The sequence below is a fragment of the Cololabis saira genome, chromosome 11 (assembly GCF_033807715.1).
Source record: "Cololabis saira isolate AMF1-May2022 chromosome 11, fColSai1.1, whole genome shotgun sequence".
Lineage (NCBI taxonomy): Eukaryota > Metazoa > Chordata > Actinopteri > Beloniformes > Belonidae > Cololabis > Cololabis saira.
In genome coordinates, this window is record NC_084597.1 from 28,286,515 (window position 1) to 28,301,189 (window position 14,675).

The 14,675-nt window shown below is 39.3% G+C and overlaps 2 protein-coding genes across 3 annotated transcripts in view; both read left to right on the plus strand.

The window, feature by feature from the left end:
- LOC133455321 (rab GTPase-activating protein 1) overlaps window positions 1-14,675 on the plus strand; it is an 87,095-nt gene that overhangs the window by 38,812 nt on the left and 33,608 nt on the right. The gene's annotated exons all lie outside the window — the stretch shown is intronic.
- LOC133455320 (probable G-protein coupled receptor 21) lies at window positions 10,650-13,456 on the plus strand. Its single transcript, XM_061734288.1, has one exon. It carries the CDS (start codon window positions 11,500-11,502, stop codon window positions 12,730-12,732), a length of 1,233 nt encoding a protein of 410 aa, XP_061590272.1. The 5' UTR covers window positions 10,650-11,499; the 3' UTR covers window positions 12,733-13,456.

Sequence of the window (14,675 nt, forward strand, 5' to 3'; positions counted from 1 at the left end):
TTCCCCACGTCTGTTGTGTGGAGCTGCTGCAGCTACAACAGCAATGGGTTACCAGCTTCTGCGGAGCTGTGCTCCAAGCCCCGCCCATTTTCGTCTCGACTACGAATCGGGAAGGAGGGGGAAGTGACGTATGCCGTAAAGCAGTCAAAGCCGTAAAGATTTGTAGTTTTTTAGTGTGGAAGGGTTCCTACCATGCTCCTCAAAGTTACATAGTGCCAGTGAAGGCGATACAGACCCCTCAGACCATGACAGAGGTGTCATTAAACCTGTTGGAAGTTGATGTTCCATCACAATGACTCTGGAAATATGATATTAAGGTGGAAAAGTTACGTAGTGCCGCTTTAAAAGAGGACTAAGCATGTACAAAGTTTTGAATGTTACCCCGTTTTCCACGTTACCTGGATTATTTTGGGTTATGGAAGTGTCAACTACCATTGGTGAGTCAGTGTAACCTTCATAAATAATGTCTTTATCAGAATGTTGTGGTAGCTTTGACCACCTGCCTATTTCAATGTGCTTTGTGTTGTTGTCAACTAGACCGCCGAGTCTATTCTCTGTTATAGAGCTCAGAAATTATGTTATAGACTGCTGTGTCTATATCTATCTAAATAGATTTTGTAATTTTATACCAGTTATGTTTTTTTTTCTGTATTTAAGCTTTATCAAAGATGGAACTGAGTCAGTCTGTGACTATCTGAGTTTTCAGCGCGATGTTATTGACATCTGTCAGGCCTGTGTGTGTGTGTGTGTCCTTCTGAACAATTTTGTGACTTTACTCTGCTTTCTGCAGCATAGGCCTATAGGCTTGGCTCAATAAAAGTGAGAATAAATGTTGTTTGATGGGTAGGATGAGGTGTTGTTGAACGTTAAAATGACTATCATAAGGGCCCATCGAGAATGCTCCGCCACTGGAGGCAGGGGAAGGTATCCAGTATTTTGCTAATTGGAGAGTTAAAATTGCGAAGGCCCTCCCTCAGCCCTTTCGCACAGGGCCTCGCAAATCTCCCAGACAGGTGTGCGTGCGTGCTCATTGAACAAGGACCAACTGTACTTTAAAAACAACAATTGAGCCCTATGCATGTAAGTTTCTGATGGAACAGCTACTGATAGGGCCAGTGAACCACCAGTGTTTTGTAAGTGGTCATCTGTTAGCAAACAGAGAAGGTGTCTACTCGTTCGACCTGGGCAAAAAATGTGTTCAGAGTGAAGAGCAGTAGAGGGCTGTAATTTATCTTATACTTTAATGATATCTATTATTTACAGGTTTTGGTAAGTAGCAGTACATTTCACCTCAGGTAATGGCAACAATATCAAAGGCCACTAGTGCCAGTCATTTAGTTCTGAGATAATGTTATTAAAGCTTCAGGTGATGTTTCCCATAGTGAAATATTCACTTGGAGAAGGGTTATATTTTCTTCTGTTACTCTTAACTTTAGTTGACTTGTAGGAATTTCCAGGAATTTTGTTGTCAATGAACTCAACAGTGCAGGCTTTGTTTTAAGTGATATAATTAAATAACAGAGTCATGCCAAGACTTGAACTTGTGAAACTAGAGTGACTAGGTAAAAATGGCTTTATTTATTTTAAGGACCATATCACACCGTTCATGAAATGGCTAAACTGGCTTCCAGTGAGTCAAAGGATAGAGTTTAAAATCCTACTGCTGGTCTACAAAGCACTGAATGGTCTTGGACCAAAATACGCCTACGGCGTAGCCTACGCCGTAGGCTCTGCGTTGCTGTAACGCGGAACCATAAATCAGCCTTTACACCGTGTCCGTGTCCTCACCGTGTCATAACTGCATGCGAGCGAGCGTCAACGACAAAATAAATTCCATTGCTTTATTTTCTATTGGACTGTCCTAACTGGCCGCAGCGACACAGCGCGCCGTTTTGAGCTGGCTTTTTCCTGCCGCTCGCGTTGAAAGCGCTGTAGGAAACGGTCACGGATGAGGAACGGCTGCTCCAGTTAGTTGAAATGAGAAGTTATCTCTATGATACCTCCTCATTTCACTACAAAAACCTCAATAAAGTGGTAGCTGGCTGGAGGGAGATGGACAGAGAGCGTCCGATGTCACGCAGTGCGATGCGATAGTCGGACGCTCATGACACTGGATGGCTCATCCAGGCAGCTGTACAGACACTGCAGAATTTGGTTGCTTTCCTCCTTCTCTGAGTTGGCAGGCTGAGGGGAGACCACTTTATATATGTTAAAGCAAGAAAAAACCTGTTTTTCATAATAGGTCCCCTTTAAATTAAATAAGTACTTGCTGTACTCTACTGCCCTTATTTTTTAACAACTTGTGCTTTTTTATTGTTTTACCTCTTTTCTCATAATTTTATTTCATTTTATTTGTTATTTCAGCGTACTCTTAAATTAAATACTTTGTGAAAACCGTGCAAAGTTATGGATAAGCCCTGAATGCAGGCATTGTGACGTAGAATTGTCAAATTGGTTTGATTCACCATACGAATTGTTACAGATTACTTTTGTAATACTGTATTTGACCCGGTCTTTGTACGTTTTGACCGTAAGGAAACGTAATTCTTGCCATTTTAAGAATGTGATGTGTACCTGCTGTACTCTACTGCCCTTACTTTTTAACAACTTGTGCTTTCTATTATTTTACCTCTTTTCTTATCATTTTATTTCATTTTATTTGTTATTTATGTTTTTATTGTGTCTTGCCGCTTTTAATGTTTTTGTAAAGCACTTTGAATTACCTTGTGTTGAATTGTGCTCTGCAAATAAACTTGCCTTGCCTGCTTAAGTCTACTTCTCAGTGATGATTGCCTGACCTCAAAGGCACTGTGATTGAGTACGAAAACAAAATGATAAAAGTTGCATCCATCCCATAGACCAAAGATCTGACTGTATACATATATCATCTGTATCTAGTCGCAGGTTGCGTTTTTAGAATCACCTTGGCCAAGGCTTCAAGTTTGCTGAGCAACTTCTAAGTACGTAAGTACATTTTATTTATATAGCACCTTTCACAGACAATGGAATGTCACCAGGTGCTTCACAAAAAATAAAACATCAATAATAACACAAATAAAACTCTAGAATAAAAGTAGAAATACGATTTAAAAACAAGACAATACCAATAAAAGCTCCTAGAATAAAAGTACATAAAATCAACATGGTGGTCATAAAACAACCCTCTCACTACTAATGTTTAAAAGCTTGAAGAAACAGGTGGGTTTTAAGTTTGCACTTAAATGCATTGATGGAGTCCAGAGAACGTAGAGACAGCGGGAGATCGTTCCAGAGCCTGAGTGCAACGGCCTGGAAGGAGCGAGCTCCTCGCGTCTTAAAGTGGGTACGAGGGACCATGAGTAGGCTCTGATCACATGATCTCAGCCTCCGAGATGCAGTGTAGGGGCATAGTAAGACCTTGATGTAGGAAGGGGCCTGATCTAATCTGATCTTCTAACAGAAGACGTGAAAATGCAGTCGACTGCTTATCAGCTAGAAAGAAAGTGTACAACACTGCTGAGTGTTTATTTTGTGGGCCTTTAGTGTTGAACCCTACTGTTGTGGAAAAACCTGCCAAATCTCTTTAACCCATTCTTTCCAACTAGGCGAATAACTGGACGGAAAATTGAGTGTCTAAGTTATCAAGAATAGGACTTGAGAGATGATCCAGATTTCAGTAGATTTAATCAAACAGTTGCATGCAAATGGGTCAGAACATACATCAGGCATCTCGATGCAGAATGATCATGAAACAGAGGAGCATACTGATTTTGAAGTGTAGCAGATGATACATTCTAGTAGACAGAACATTGGTGTTCCCACTGCTAATCTTGGTTTGGGCATAGTATTAGTCTGCACCTGTTGTTTGCCAAAGCTATATTATGCTGCTCTCAGCAGTTTCAAGTATGGGAAGCACTTTTTTCCCCATCACACCTAAACTTGAGTCTTTACACTGTGGTGTGCTCAAAGTACATAATTTCCAATCCAGTGGCTTCTTTTTTTCTTCCATTTCTCGTTTATTTCATCTATAAATATGAATGAAGCATGTTGATAGAAGTGGAAACAGGTCTTCAGATTTTAGCGATATAATCCATTCATGTGTATGCGGCCCTAATAAACTCCACATTAGAGACCTTGTTGCCGAGTACTGCAAGTGCTACTGAAACTTTGGAACGCGGTTAAGCAATACTCCAACTGTAACCAATAAACTTGTCAGGCCGCTGTAGCCATGGACCACATTTTGCATAACAGCCAAATGTTCTTGTGAATAGAAGCCAGTCATTGAGAGTTACCAGCTCTGGTAAACCAACGTTTGGCTTTGGCAGCTCACTGGTCCAGTGCCAGGTGATGTTCCTGCAGGACCATGTTACGAAAGACAATGTGACGTACTGGTATACAAAGCTTTATTGTACAGAGGAGCTTTGAAATGTCAGCATATTACAGTCTAATAGTCTATATATTTTCATTAGCACAGTTTTACTGTTTTAGTGCTATAAACGTCTTGTGAGTGAAGAATCGTGTAATTGACTTGTGGATGTTGTAATGATTCAGTGGTGGCTGCTCATTTTAACAGTGCATAATAACATAAAACTGAAGATATAGTTGTCAAGAATAGATTTTTACTTTTCCTTTACTTGCCCCAACAGAAAATTAAAAGTGGATTTATTGTGCTCTATTATTTTCATATTTTCTCTTAGAATTATATTCTGCATTCTACTTGACCACTTTCAATGAACTAAAACAAGGATTTTAAACATGTCAAAAAATGTCAAATAATGTTTGGAGTCTGTTAACATGTTTAGAAATATGCAATAGAGCTGACAAGCTTGAGCAAGCTTTGACAGATGAGCTTTCTAATTTTGATTGATAGAAATTGTTACAAATATTAAACTGTCATGCTTATTTTTTTTCATGTATTTTTCATGTATAATTCATACTTAAACAAAAATCCCCATGATTGATTGATTAAACAAAACCTGAATATATTCCCACCATTCAGAAAATATATCTCAAAATTATGAGCTCCTGCTGCAAAAAAAAGTTAAAAGCAAGCAAATTTGAGGAGAACTGGAAAGGAAAATTAAATGGCATCAGGGACATTCACATTTCCCTTTTAATATGGGAATAAATGAGTCTGCTTATGTTGTCAGGGGGTTGCACTTAAGGAAATGTTGTACAGGGCTGAAATAAACTCTTGTCTCTATTTTAAGAGGAAAACCTACTGGAACAAAACAAACGGTTATTACGGACATGAGAAGAATGAAGAACATTATTTTGTAAATTATTTTTTCATTATTGTATGCTTTATCTGTAAGCAAAGAAAGCTGCATGTTCATGTGAGTACATTTTACATCAGAGCTTATTCGCTCTTTCTCTGAAGGTTTTTGAAAAGCACTTCTGCACATCAGTTCTTTTTCAGAAGAAGGCAGGAAAAAAATCCACTTCCACCAAGTTGAATACAAAAGTGTCATTAGACCATGGTGCTGGAAGGAGCTGCAGCCCCACAGCAAGCAAGGCAGGGTCTTGTTTCTGTTTTCTAAAAGCAGTGCCTTCGTATGAAACACAGTGTTCCCGGAATTGAGTAACTCCTGGCTTAAAATCAATTTGTGCACTACAACTCAGAAAGAGCGAGTACCCGGCTGGTCATTGTTGGCACAGAATGGTTGCTCAGCTGCGTTGCAGATAGGACAGCGAGGTGTGATTAGGGCTACATAAGGTGTAAGACACATTTCTTTTGCTCTAGAAACAGATGGGACATGAAGGAGAGGACTTCACCAAGTTAACTCGTCTAGTTCTGTGTTCTCCTAAACATTTACGGTAGTCACAGTGCAAAACCCAGTTATGACAGTTTAACGGACATCCCTAAGGCACGCCTTCTATAACTGTAAGACAGACCTCATCAAATTTAGATATTTTTGAGTTACAGCGTAGGAATAGAAATGCAAACATCATCTGAACAAATATAGTCAAAACTGTAAGAATATATTGGCTCACAGAAAACCCCTCAAATGCTAAAAATAGTTTGCAGTGTAAACAAACAGATGTTGGCCTTACAGAATGAAACTTAATAGGTCTGACTAGGGCAGCAGAAGACCTACAGTTGAGGTAGCAAGCTTTCTCCAACCCTATGGCCCATTCCAGTGTGTGTAAATCCTTATGCAAGTCAGGTAAAGGTGGAAGTCTACCTCATGCTCCACATACACACACAATTGTGTGTTTGTAGTGTGGAGACAGTGATCACATGGACATTGGCCATGTCCTTAACCTCCCTTGGAAAGCAAAAAACAAGTTCTCATAAGTTGCTCTCTGCCTGAATGTCCCTTTCTAACCCATACGATGACCAGGCTTCCTGCTGCTCAATCTGTCTTAGTAATTGTTTGTATATCTGATTCTGACTTTCTCTGACTTCTGCCTGGACCTGTTTGTGTCCCTGTCAGCGTATATCTCCCTTCTCCCTGTCTGCATGCTCATTCGGCATTGTCTCACCATTTGTCTTTTTCTCCCCCTTTTTCCACTGTCATTCCAGCATATCTGCTTCTTTCTGTGTGGCTCTGTTTACTTGGGACTGCAACTCGGTTTTTTTTCCTTTTTAAGAAATTGAAACATTTTTCCGATTTGTTGTTTGATCTTTAAATCCAATTTCCTGCATTAGACCCCCCCCCCCCCACCCCCCAAAAAAAGGAAAAAAAAGAAGCCAGTTAAAGCCAGAGGGTTTGAGAGTTTTAGATGAAAGACGTGAAGAGTAAGTTATGCTGTCGAATGTCAGCTGGATTTATTATTTTTCTGTTGAATTTAGCTTTTGCTCTCTTTGTTGTTTGTATAAGACTTCTCACCACCCTTGCTGTATGGTAAAATGTGTTTATATAGACCAACTCACCATTCTTTGTTGAACATAATTCATTCGCATAGCAATCGTAATTGATTAGCTGAGCAGTTTATTAAAATTTCCACTCCCTTCAAGCATGTCCTTGGTTAATCGAGACTTCAAACAGGACATCCCAGTCAGCTGACTAGTTACTTTTATGCTTTTCTTATGTCACACTGATACACAAGTCAGCATTTTTATCTGATTAAAAATAATCAGATCAACTTACTAACTGTTAACTTGTCTTAATTGTGAATAGCTTACTTTCCAAACGGTTTTATTTTGTGCTAACTAAATACAGCTGCATAACAACTGTAGTTGGTAACAATAACAATTCCCTAATTTTGTATAACCAACTAAAGCATGATGTTACCCAGTTAGGCAATGGGATTTGAAGGGCTAGGATTAGTTGTTCCTCTGTTTCATCTTTGATTATAATCATCTGCCCCCCTCTCTCCTAAAATCAGTGGTGTACAGTTGTCCAGGACTGTTGCGCTGTCACCAGGTGTGTCAGCTTCTGGACACATCCTTGGGAGGGCGGCAGATGAGGAAGCATAGTTCAGACAGCTAACAGGCTTGAGTTATACTTCTCTTGGCAACTTGGAGGATGTTACATGATGCATGTTTTATTTATTCTTCCTCTTTTTAATGACTATTTTCTTTTTGCCATCTTGGATTTCTTGCTCTCCTCCTCTCAGCATTGATGAGCTCTGTTTCTTTTGACTTCTATCCTTATCCTTTTCCCCCATTCCCTCTCTTTCTTCCGGCCCTTTAGTCCTACTGTCATCTATTTTTAGCTCCTCGTGTAGTTGGCAGAATAGATGCGTGAAGGCATGGGAGTGTGTCTGGATTGCAGGGGAGAAAGGTGCAGGCTGGTGTGTGTGTGTGTGTGTGTGTGTGCATGTGTGTGTGTCTGAGAAAGAGGGAGAGAGAGAGAGAGAGAGGGAGGGAGGGACAGGGACAGACTGTGTGGGTATGTTTGGGTCTCCATCATGCCACACCACATTTACCAGCACAAGGCAAACTCTGCAGTCTTCAGAAAGTCATTAGGGATAGGAGAGAGACAGTGCTGCACTAAATCTGACAGTAATTACTACCCACTGAAGTTGCTAATTTTAGCACAGGGATACTGAGTAATTCATTTTAATCTTCACATCATGTGAACTAGAAAGAAATGTCAGTAATTACTCCAGCAAAGACTCAATGCACTCTTAACAGAGGTGCTGAATTGAATATGCAAGAAAACCCTCGCTGTTGGTGTTTTTGAGAGGGAGATTAAAAATGTCTGAAGAGATCATGCTTCACGGGAAGGGCTCGGTTTGATTGGGTCAAACCAAATCTGCTGTGAAATGCAGCATCTGCTAAATTGTGCAAATTCAGGGCATGCGAAAAAGTTGACAAAGTTGCATTCAATTTGTGATATAAAAGTTCAATTCTAAGTTACACTTCATTAATATCCAAAAGAAGATTATTTTGTTGTACGGTAAGAAAATAGTTTTTCAGATGGTATTAGAAGATCACAGGAAAGAGTCAGGAAAATATCGAATCTCTCTCTAATGTTGCAGTATATTTTTCTCTTGATTTTTCAATAACTTAACACATATTCTTTCTGAGAAAAAAATGGACCATATGCAGAGGCTGTATGCACACAACATGAACATTTTCACTTTGTGAGTGTTAATGTTGCATGAAATATTATGCCAACTGTTGTTGGCATTGTTTCAGTGTGCTGATATAATTACAAGATTCAGGACATGGTTTTCCGTAATGTTTGACATGATATTTTCACATGATACTGCACTTACCGCCACGAGTTTTCATCCAAGCGCCCTAAGCATTTGGTTATATATTACATAAGAATATCACTCTTGGATGTAGTCCTAGACTTCCTTTGCTGTTGTTTTTTTTTTTTTTTTTTTTTTTAAACGTGTGCCTTAAACAGTAAACTGGAATTTGAACTAGAATTTATAAATGTTATATATTTCTAAGTCTTATTTAAGCCCCTTAGAAACCAGGATTTATTCTTGTAAAAAAAACACATGAAGAAAAGCAGCAGTAAACGCTCATGGAAAGTTTAAAATCCGTATTGAGTGATTTGTCTTTTTCCTTTGAAGATATAATTATGGGCATGCTAATAGTCCTGGATCTTAATAACATTTTCTCCAAGAAAACAAAAGGCCCATAAATAAATATTTAAGTCAGTACTTAAGAATAATCAAATCTTACTATTAACCTGCCTGACCTCCAATAAAGGTAATCTTGTTTAGTTTCTTTCCTGTCACCACTTTCTTGGAATTCAAATAGAACAATTCAGGAATAAATCTAACTACGTTCTCTTTTGTCGTAATTTTGGGATGTGCTCTGCTTGTCTAGTTTTTTTTCTTCTGGTCAGTACAAATACTTTATTCCTAGCGCCTCATACTAACAGTGATACTGTTGTTTTTTTCACAGCCAAGGATGGTTTCATACTTGCTTCTGATGCTTTGAGTCATATCTTTTGACTTCTCATATTTTTCCCATTTTGGTGAAATTGAGTGATTTCTCACTTGGTTTTGCCATCTTTTTTTATTTAGTTACATATTTAGAGGGATCAAAGCTGAATGTAACTTTCTGTTATCACAAAGGCCCTAAAGATTTTTATCCTATTTTACTTAATTTGTTTTTCTTACATACAAGTAACATATGAAAATATGTAATAGTATATGCAGTTTTAGGATTCTAGCATGGCTTTAGGATAACAACAACAAAATAGATTTAATTCTAAGTTTATTTTCCTTTCCTCCTTTAAAAGTTGATAGTTTTCTCAATTTTAATTATTTATGGATGTTTATTTCATCATTATTCAATTTTTACTTTTAATTTGAGTTTGACTATTTCAGTGCATCTTTCAGTTTTTTTTTTAAATATATTTGCATTACAGTATGCATATATTTTGCATAAATGCTTTGAAATTTATAAATACATAATATTATCTACAATATCTATTTTTATCTAGATTATATTTGTAGCAGTTGGGGTTTGGGGCTGTGTTGCCTTTATTACATTATATTTAAAGTGGCATAATGTTGTACCTTTCCCTCTGAAACTGTCATTCACTATACAGACTGCGTTTAAATAGACAGCCATCACATTTACTTGGTCATAGTTGCCGCTCAATTAAAGTGCTACATCCAGCTCTGCACTCTTTAGGATCATAAAAAAAGTGTGGGAAATTATTATGAAAACATTTTTAATACCTGCTCTTAATGATGTCTAGTAAAGTCCAGTCATGTCTCTTTCCTTTTTACTTATAGAAACTTATGTCAGCATGCCAGGAAGTGTTCCTTTGTTTACAATGTGATTAATAATAGAAAATATTTCCTGTACATGGCACCAGAGTATAAGGTCATTGTTACACATAAACAAAAACTACTGCACCGTAGAAAGAAATTGTCCAAACGCCTCTTTTCTCTGGAAATGAGAGGAGAGGCTGTAGACATGTTAACAGCCAGATGACGGTTTTAGCACTTTGGTTTACACCGAATGTTAATAATTTTAACAGTTCAGACGATATGTTTAAGTCTTGTGGTGATTATTATTAAAGACTGGCACAAAAACTGAGGAGGAGGAGGAGGAGTGTGTGTGTGCGTGTGTGTGTGTGTGTGTGTGTGCGTGTGCGTGTGCGTGTGTGTGTGTGTGTGTGTGTGTGTGTGGCCAGCCTCGTGTCTCTGAAGATGGTCATTGGTTGGAGGCACAGAGGAGGGGAGGGGTCTCAGTGGCGCTGTTTCTGTAGAGAGAGGCAGAAGCAGTGAGACAGAGTGAGAAAGAGGCAGCAAAGGAGGACAAATGAACATAGAGGGTTTTCCGATCACTGGAATGACTGAGCTACCTGATTTTGTCTCCAAACAAAGTTCTCGCTCTTCAGAAAAGAAATCATGGCTGAGTATTTTTTCTCTGTGTGTGTGAGGGCAGATTTTTGACATAAGTCACTGCCTTCATCCTCTCATCTGACTATTCTGCTGCGATCTTGCTGCAACGGACCAGACACAGACACAGAAGTGTAGAAGGACAAAAGGATAAAGAGAGGATAAAGCAATGAAACGCAGAAGATGAAAGCATGTTAAAGGAGAAAATGAAAAATAGATTTTTTTTGCTTAATTCCTAAAAATTAATGGATGCAGCTCATTAAACCATAATCCATTTTTCACTGGAAGCTGGGTTTTGACTCTGGACTATCGACTGTTAAAAACCATCGGGTTTTGCAGTTGCAGCAGATGTTGAGCACATCCAAGACTTTATAGGGAGTGGAAGCACTTCAGGCATAACTTGGACCTGAATTCCTTCAAATTTAATTCTCTGTCCAGTTTTTTTTTCCCCTTTTATGCCTTACGTTGGGAACTTTGTCTGCCTAGAGGAAAACATAGAGGAGGAATATTATTTTCATTTTGTATACCGATCAGTTTTTACCTTATTGGTATTGTAATTGTGCCACTGTGGACCTACAGTGTGGACAATACCGAGGACCTCCCTCACTTTTATCTGCCCTTTCCATCCTTCCTGCATTTGAAATGGAGCATGGAGATCTTTGGACAAAAACCAGAGAACAATTCAGCTATTGAGTTTTCTGGATTCATCGACCTCTGAAGGGCTCCTCAAACATATTCCTGCAAAAGATCATGAATACTTCCCTGGATTCACTCAACCAGAGCTCCTCTAACTTGTCAACCTCGTCTGCTCCCTTCTGCTTACTTGAGATAGGCTATACCCAGGTTTTCAATACCTGTCTCCTAGAAGTGTCTGTCATACTTCTCCTCACTGTTCTTATTATTTGTGGTAACCTAGTGGTTATTTTTGTGTTTCACTGTGCCCCTCTGCTTAGCCAGCACACCACCAGCGCTTTCATCCAAACCATGGCATATGCAGATCTGCTGGTGGGTGTCAGCTGCATTTTCCCTTCTTTGTCCCTACTCCATCACCTGCAGGGACTTGACCCCAAACTCACCTGCCAGGTGTTTGGGTACATGGTGTCAGTTTTGAAGTCAGTTTCTATGGCATCTTTAGCATGCGTGAGTGTGGACCGATACATTGCCATAACACGGCCTCTGACTTACGCATCTCTGGTAACACCTTGCCGAGTGCGCTGCTGTATTGTTCTAATATGGGTTTACTCTGCGCTGGTGTTCCTCCCATCTTTTCTGGGGTGGGGGAAACCTGGGTATCATGGCGACGTTGTGGAGTGGTGTGCACTTGAGTGGAAGACCAGTCCGTTTTTCACAACGTTTATTGTGGCACTGCTCTACGCCCCAGCTGCTTTCACAGTCTGCTTCACCTACGCCCACATCTTTAAGATTTGCAGACAGCACACCCGGGAGATCAGTGAACGGCACGCACGTTACCGACCCCAGCAGCTGCAGGGCCCAGGAATCACCGCAGGGTCTGTTGGCAAGGACACCAGCACGGTAGAGCGAGGGCATTTGCCGTACATGTCCCAACCTCCAAAGCCCCAGCACCACGAACAACATCATTCTACATCAACATACCCGGACAAGAGATATGCTATGGTATTGTTTCGCATCACCAGTGTGTTTTATATACTCTGGTTGCCCTACATCCTGTACTTCCTGTTTGAGAGTGGAGGGATATATCGCCACCCTGCAGCTTCATTTCTTACCACATGGTTGGCGATCAGCAACAGCTTTTGTAACTGTCTCATTTACAGCCTCTCAAACTCTGCTTTCAGAAAGGGCCTTAAACGCCTCTGCTCCTTCTGTTTAAAGCGCAGTGGCAGTGGCCTCGGGGTTAAGAACTCAAAAAAAGCTTTCGTCGGCTCTATTGAAAAGGGTTGTGCGGGACCGGGATACGGTTGTGGACACGAGGACATGAGTGTCGGTGCAACGTGTCATGTGTAGTGCAAACACGAAGGAAGTTCTTATACAAAAATTTGCATCCGGACTGAAATGCCTCAAACGACATTTGTCAAATGTCACTAGAATGTATTATAAAGAGATGGGAGATGCATTGATCTGTCACTGCCGTTTCTGTCGTGTTTGGAGGCTGAGCAGGCCCTTTCTGCACAAACCACAGCGGGCAAAGGCAGCAAAGAAAAATCAAAGGCAAAGCAATGAAAATGATCACAGCCTTAATGGTGTTTTGGTATTGTTTTTTAAATCTTTGTCATGGTAACATGGTAAACAGTATATTTTGTGTGTTCTCACCTCTTTATTGCTGAATGCTGAAAATGATGAATCGGTGTATGTGTTTTGTTAACCGATTCATTAATTGAGCCGAGTAAAGATAAAGATGGATGTGGACCAAAGTGATTAGAATTTGTCTGCATCAAACAATCGCTGCGTGAACTTTGAATTGAAGATTATTTATCGTTGTTGTTAAAAATGGCTCTAAGTTATGGATTTGCACACTGTACTTGCTGTACATACTATGACCCAGCTCTTGTGTACAGCTAATAGACAAAAAAAAAACGTTCCTGAAGATTTTGCTTTTGAAGTGATGTTTTGAACCATTGTCAGACTGATTGCACCTTTATTTTGATTGTGTAGCTTAACTTATTTACTGATGCATATTCAGGACAAAAAAACACTGAGAAATAAATGTTTTTCCCATTTGTTTTTATCACTTGTTGTGTACTGATTTTTGGTACATAATTGGATTTACTTTAATCAAAGGTAAATATATTAACAAGTACATTGTTTAACACTTAAAGGCAAGGCAAGTTTATTTGAATAACACGTTTCATGTACAAGAGAGAAGTGCTTTACATAAAGTTAAAAATTAAAAGCAGAAGAGTTTAAAAGCAGAATAAAAATGTAACTGATTGAACAGCCAGGAGTAAACTTCTGAGAAAATTGACTTATGATTGATTGTGAAAACTTTTACATTCACTTAATCTTTTGGGGAATCGTGCGTGTGTGTACACACACACACACACACACACACACACACACACACACACACACACACACACACACACACACACACACACACACACACAAACACACACACACACACACACACACAAACACAAACACAAACAGGCTCTGTGTTCAGTGTCAGTCTGTGTTCAACACTCTAGACTCATGTTAATGTAGTTGCAGGTATTGTAGCTTTATTATCTTATCTAATTTACCAAAGAAAGTTCTGTAAATATTCTTAGATGATGAAATGTTAACTGAATTTTTACTTTATGAGGATTTAGTAAACTTCAGTCAGTTTTACACAATATCTGTGTAAAGGTCCACTACACTGTGTTGGCTGAGTGATGCCTTGTCTGACTGTGAGATGATGACTATTTCTCAGTATATTGTGATATATTTGTTGCCTTGATTTAAAGAAAAGATAATAATAAGTTAAAATGTCGGGAAACTTCTTTGGTTAAACGGCTATCGAGGGCTCAGTTAATAGGCACGCAACTGTTTTTAGAAGGCACAGACTGGCAAACATACAGTGATGGAAGTTCCCATTAGCCAGTTTCCATCACTGCAGTATAGCCTACATCCACATTTGTAGTTATACTTCACAAAATCACTCTTTGTTGTCATTGCTCCTCTTTATGTTGATGCCCAAAATAACCAGGAATAAATGCACAAGTCGAACTGTTATTTCCATTACGTGTATCTGGTGCATATTTGTCTGCTTGGAATACATGAGCAAACGCACGTGTTCAGTTTTGACCATCGGCTGAATCCTGACTGTTCAAAGGTGTTCTTGTCTCTTTATATTGCAAGTGTATTTATGGGCTACAGTAGTACAAGATAGATGTCTTGAAATATTCCAGCTGTCAACTGTACAGCATTTGCCAAATATTGTAATCTTTAGTACAAGTACTCTGTTCCAC

Excerpts from the sequence above, each read along its gene's own strand:
- LOC133455320 (XM_061734288.1), top strand. The coding sequence starts at position 11,500 with ATGAATACTTCCCTGGATTCACTCAACCAGAGCTCCTCTAACTTGTCA.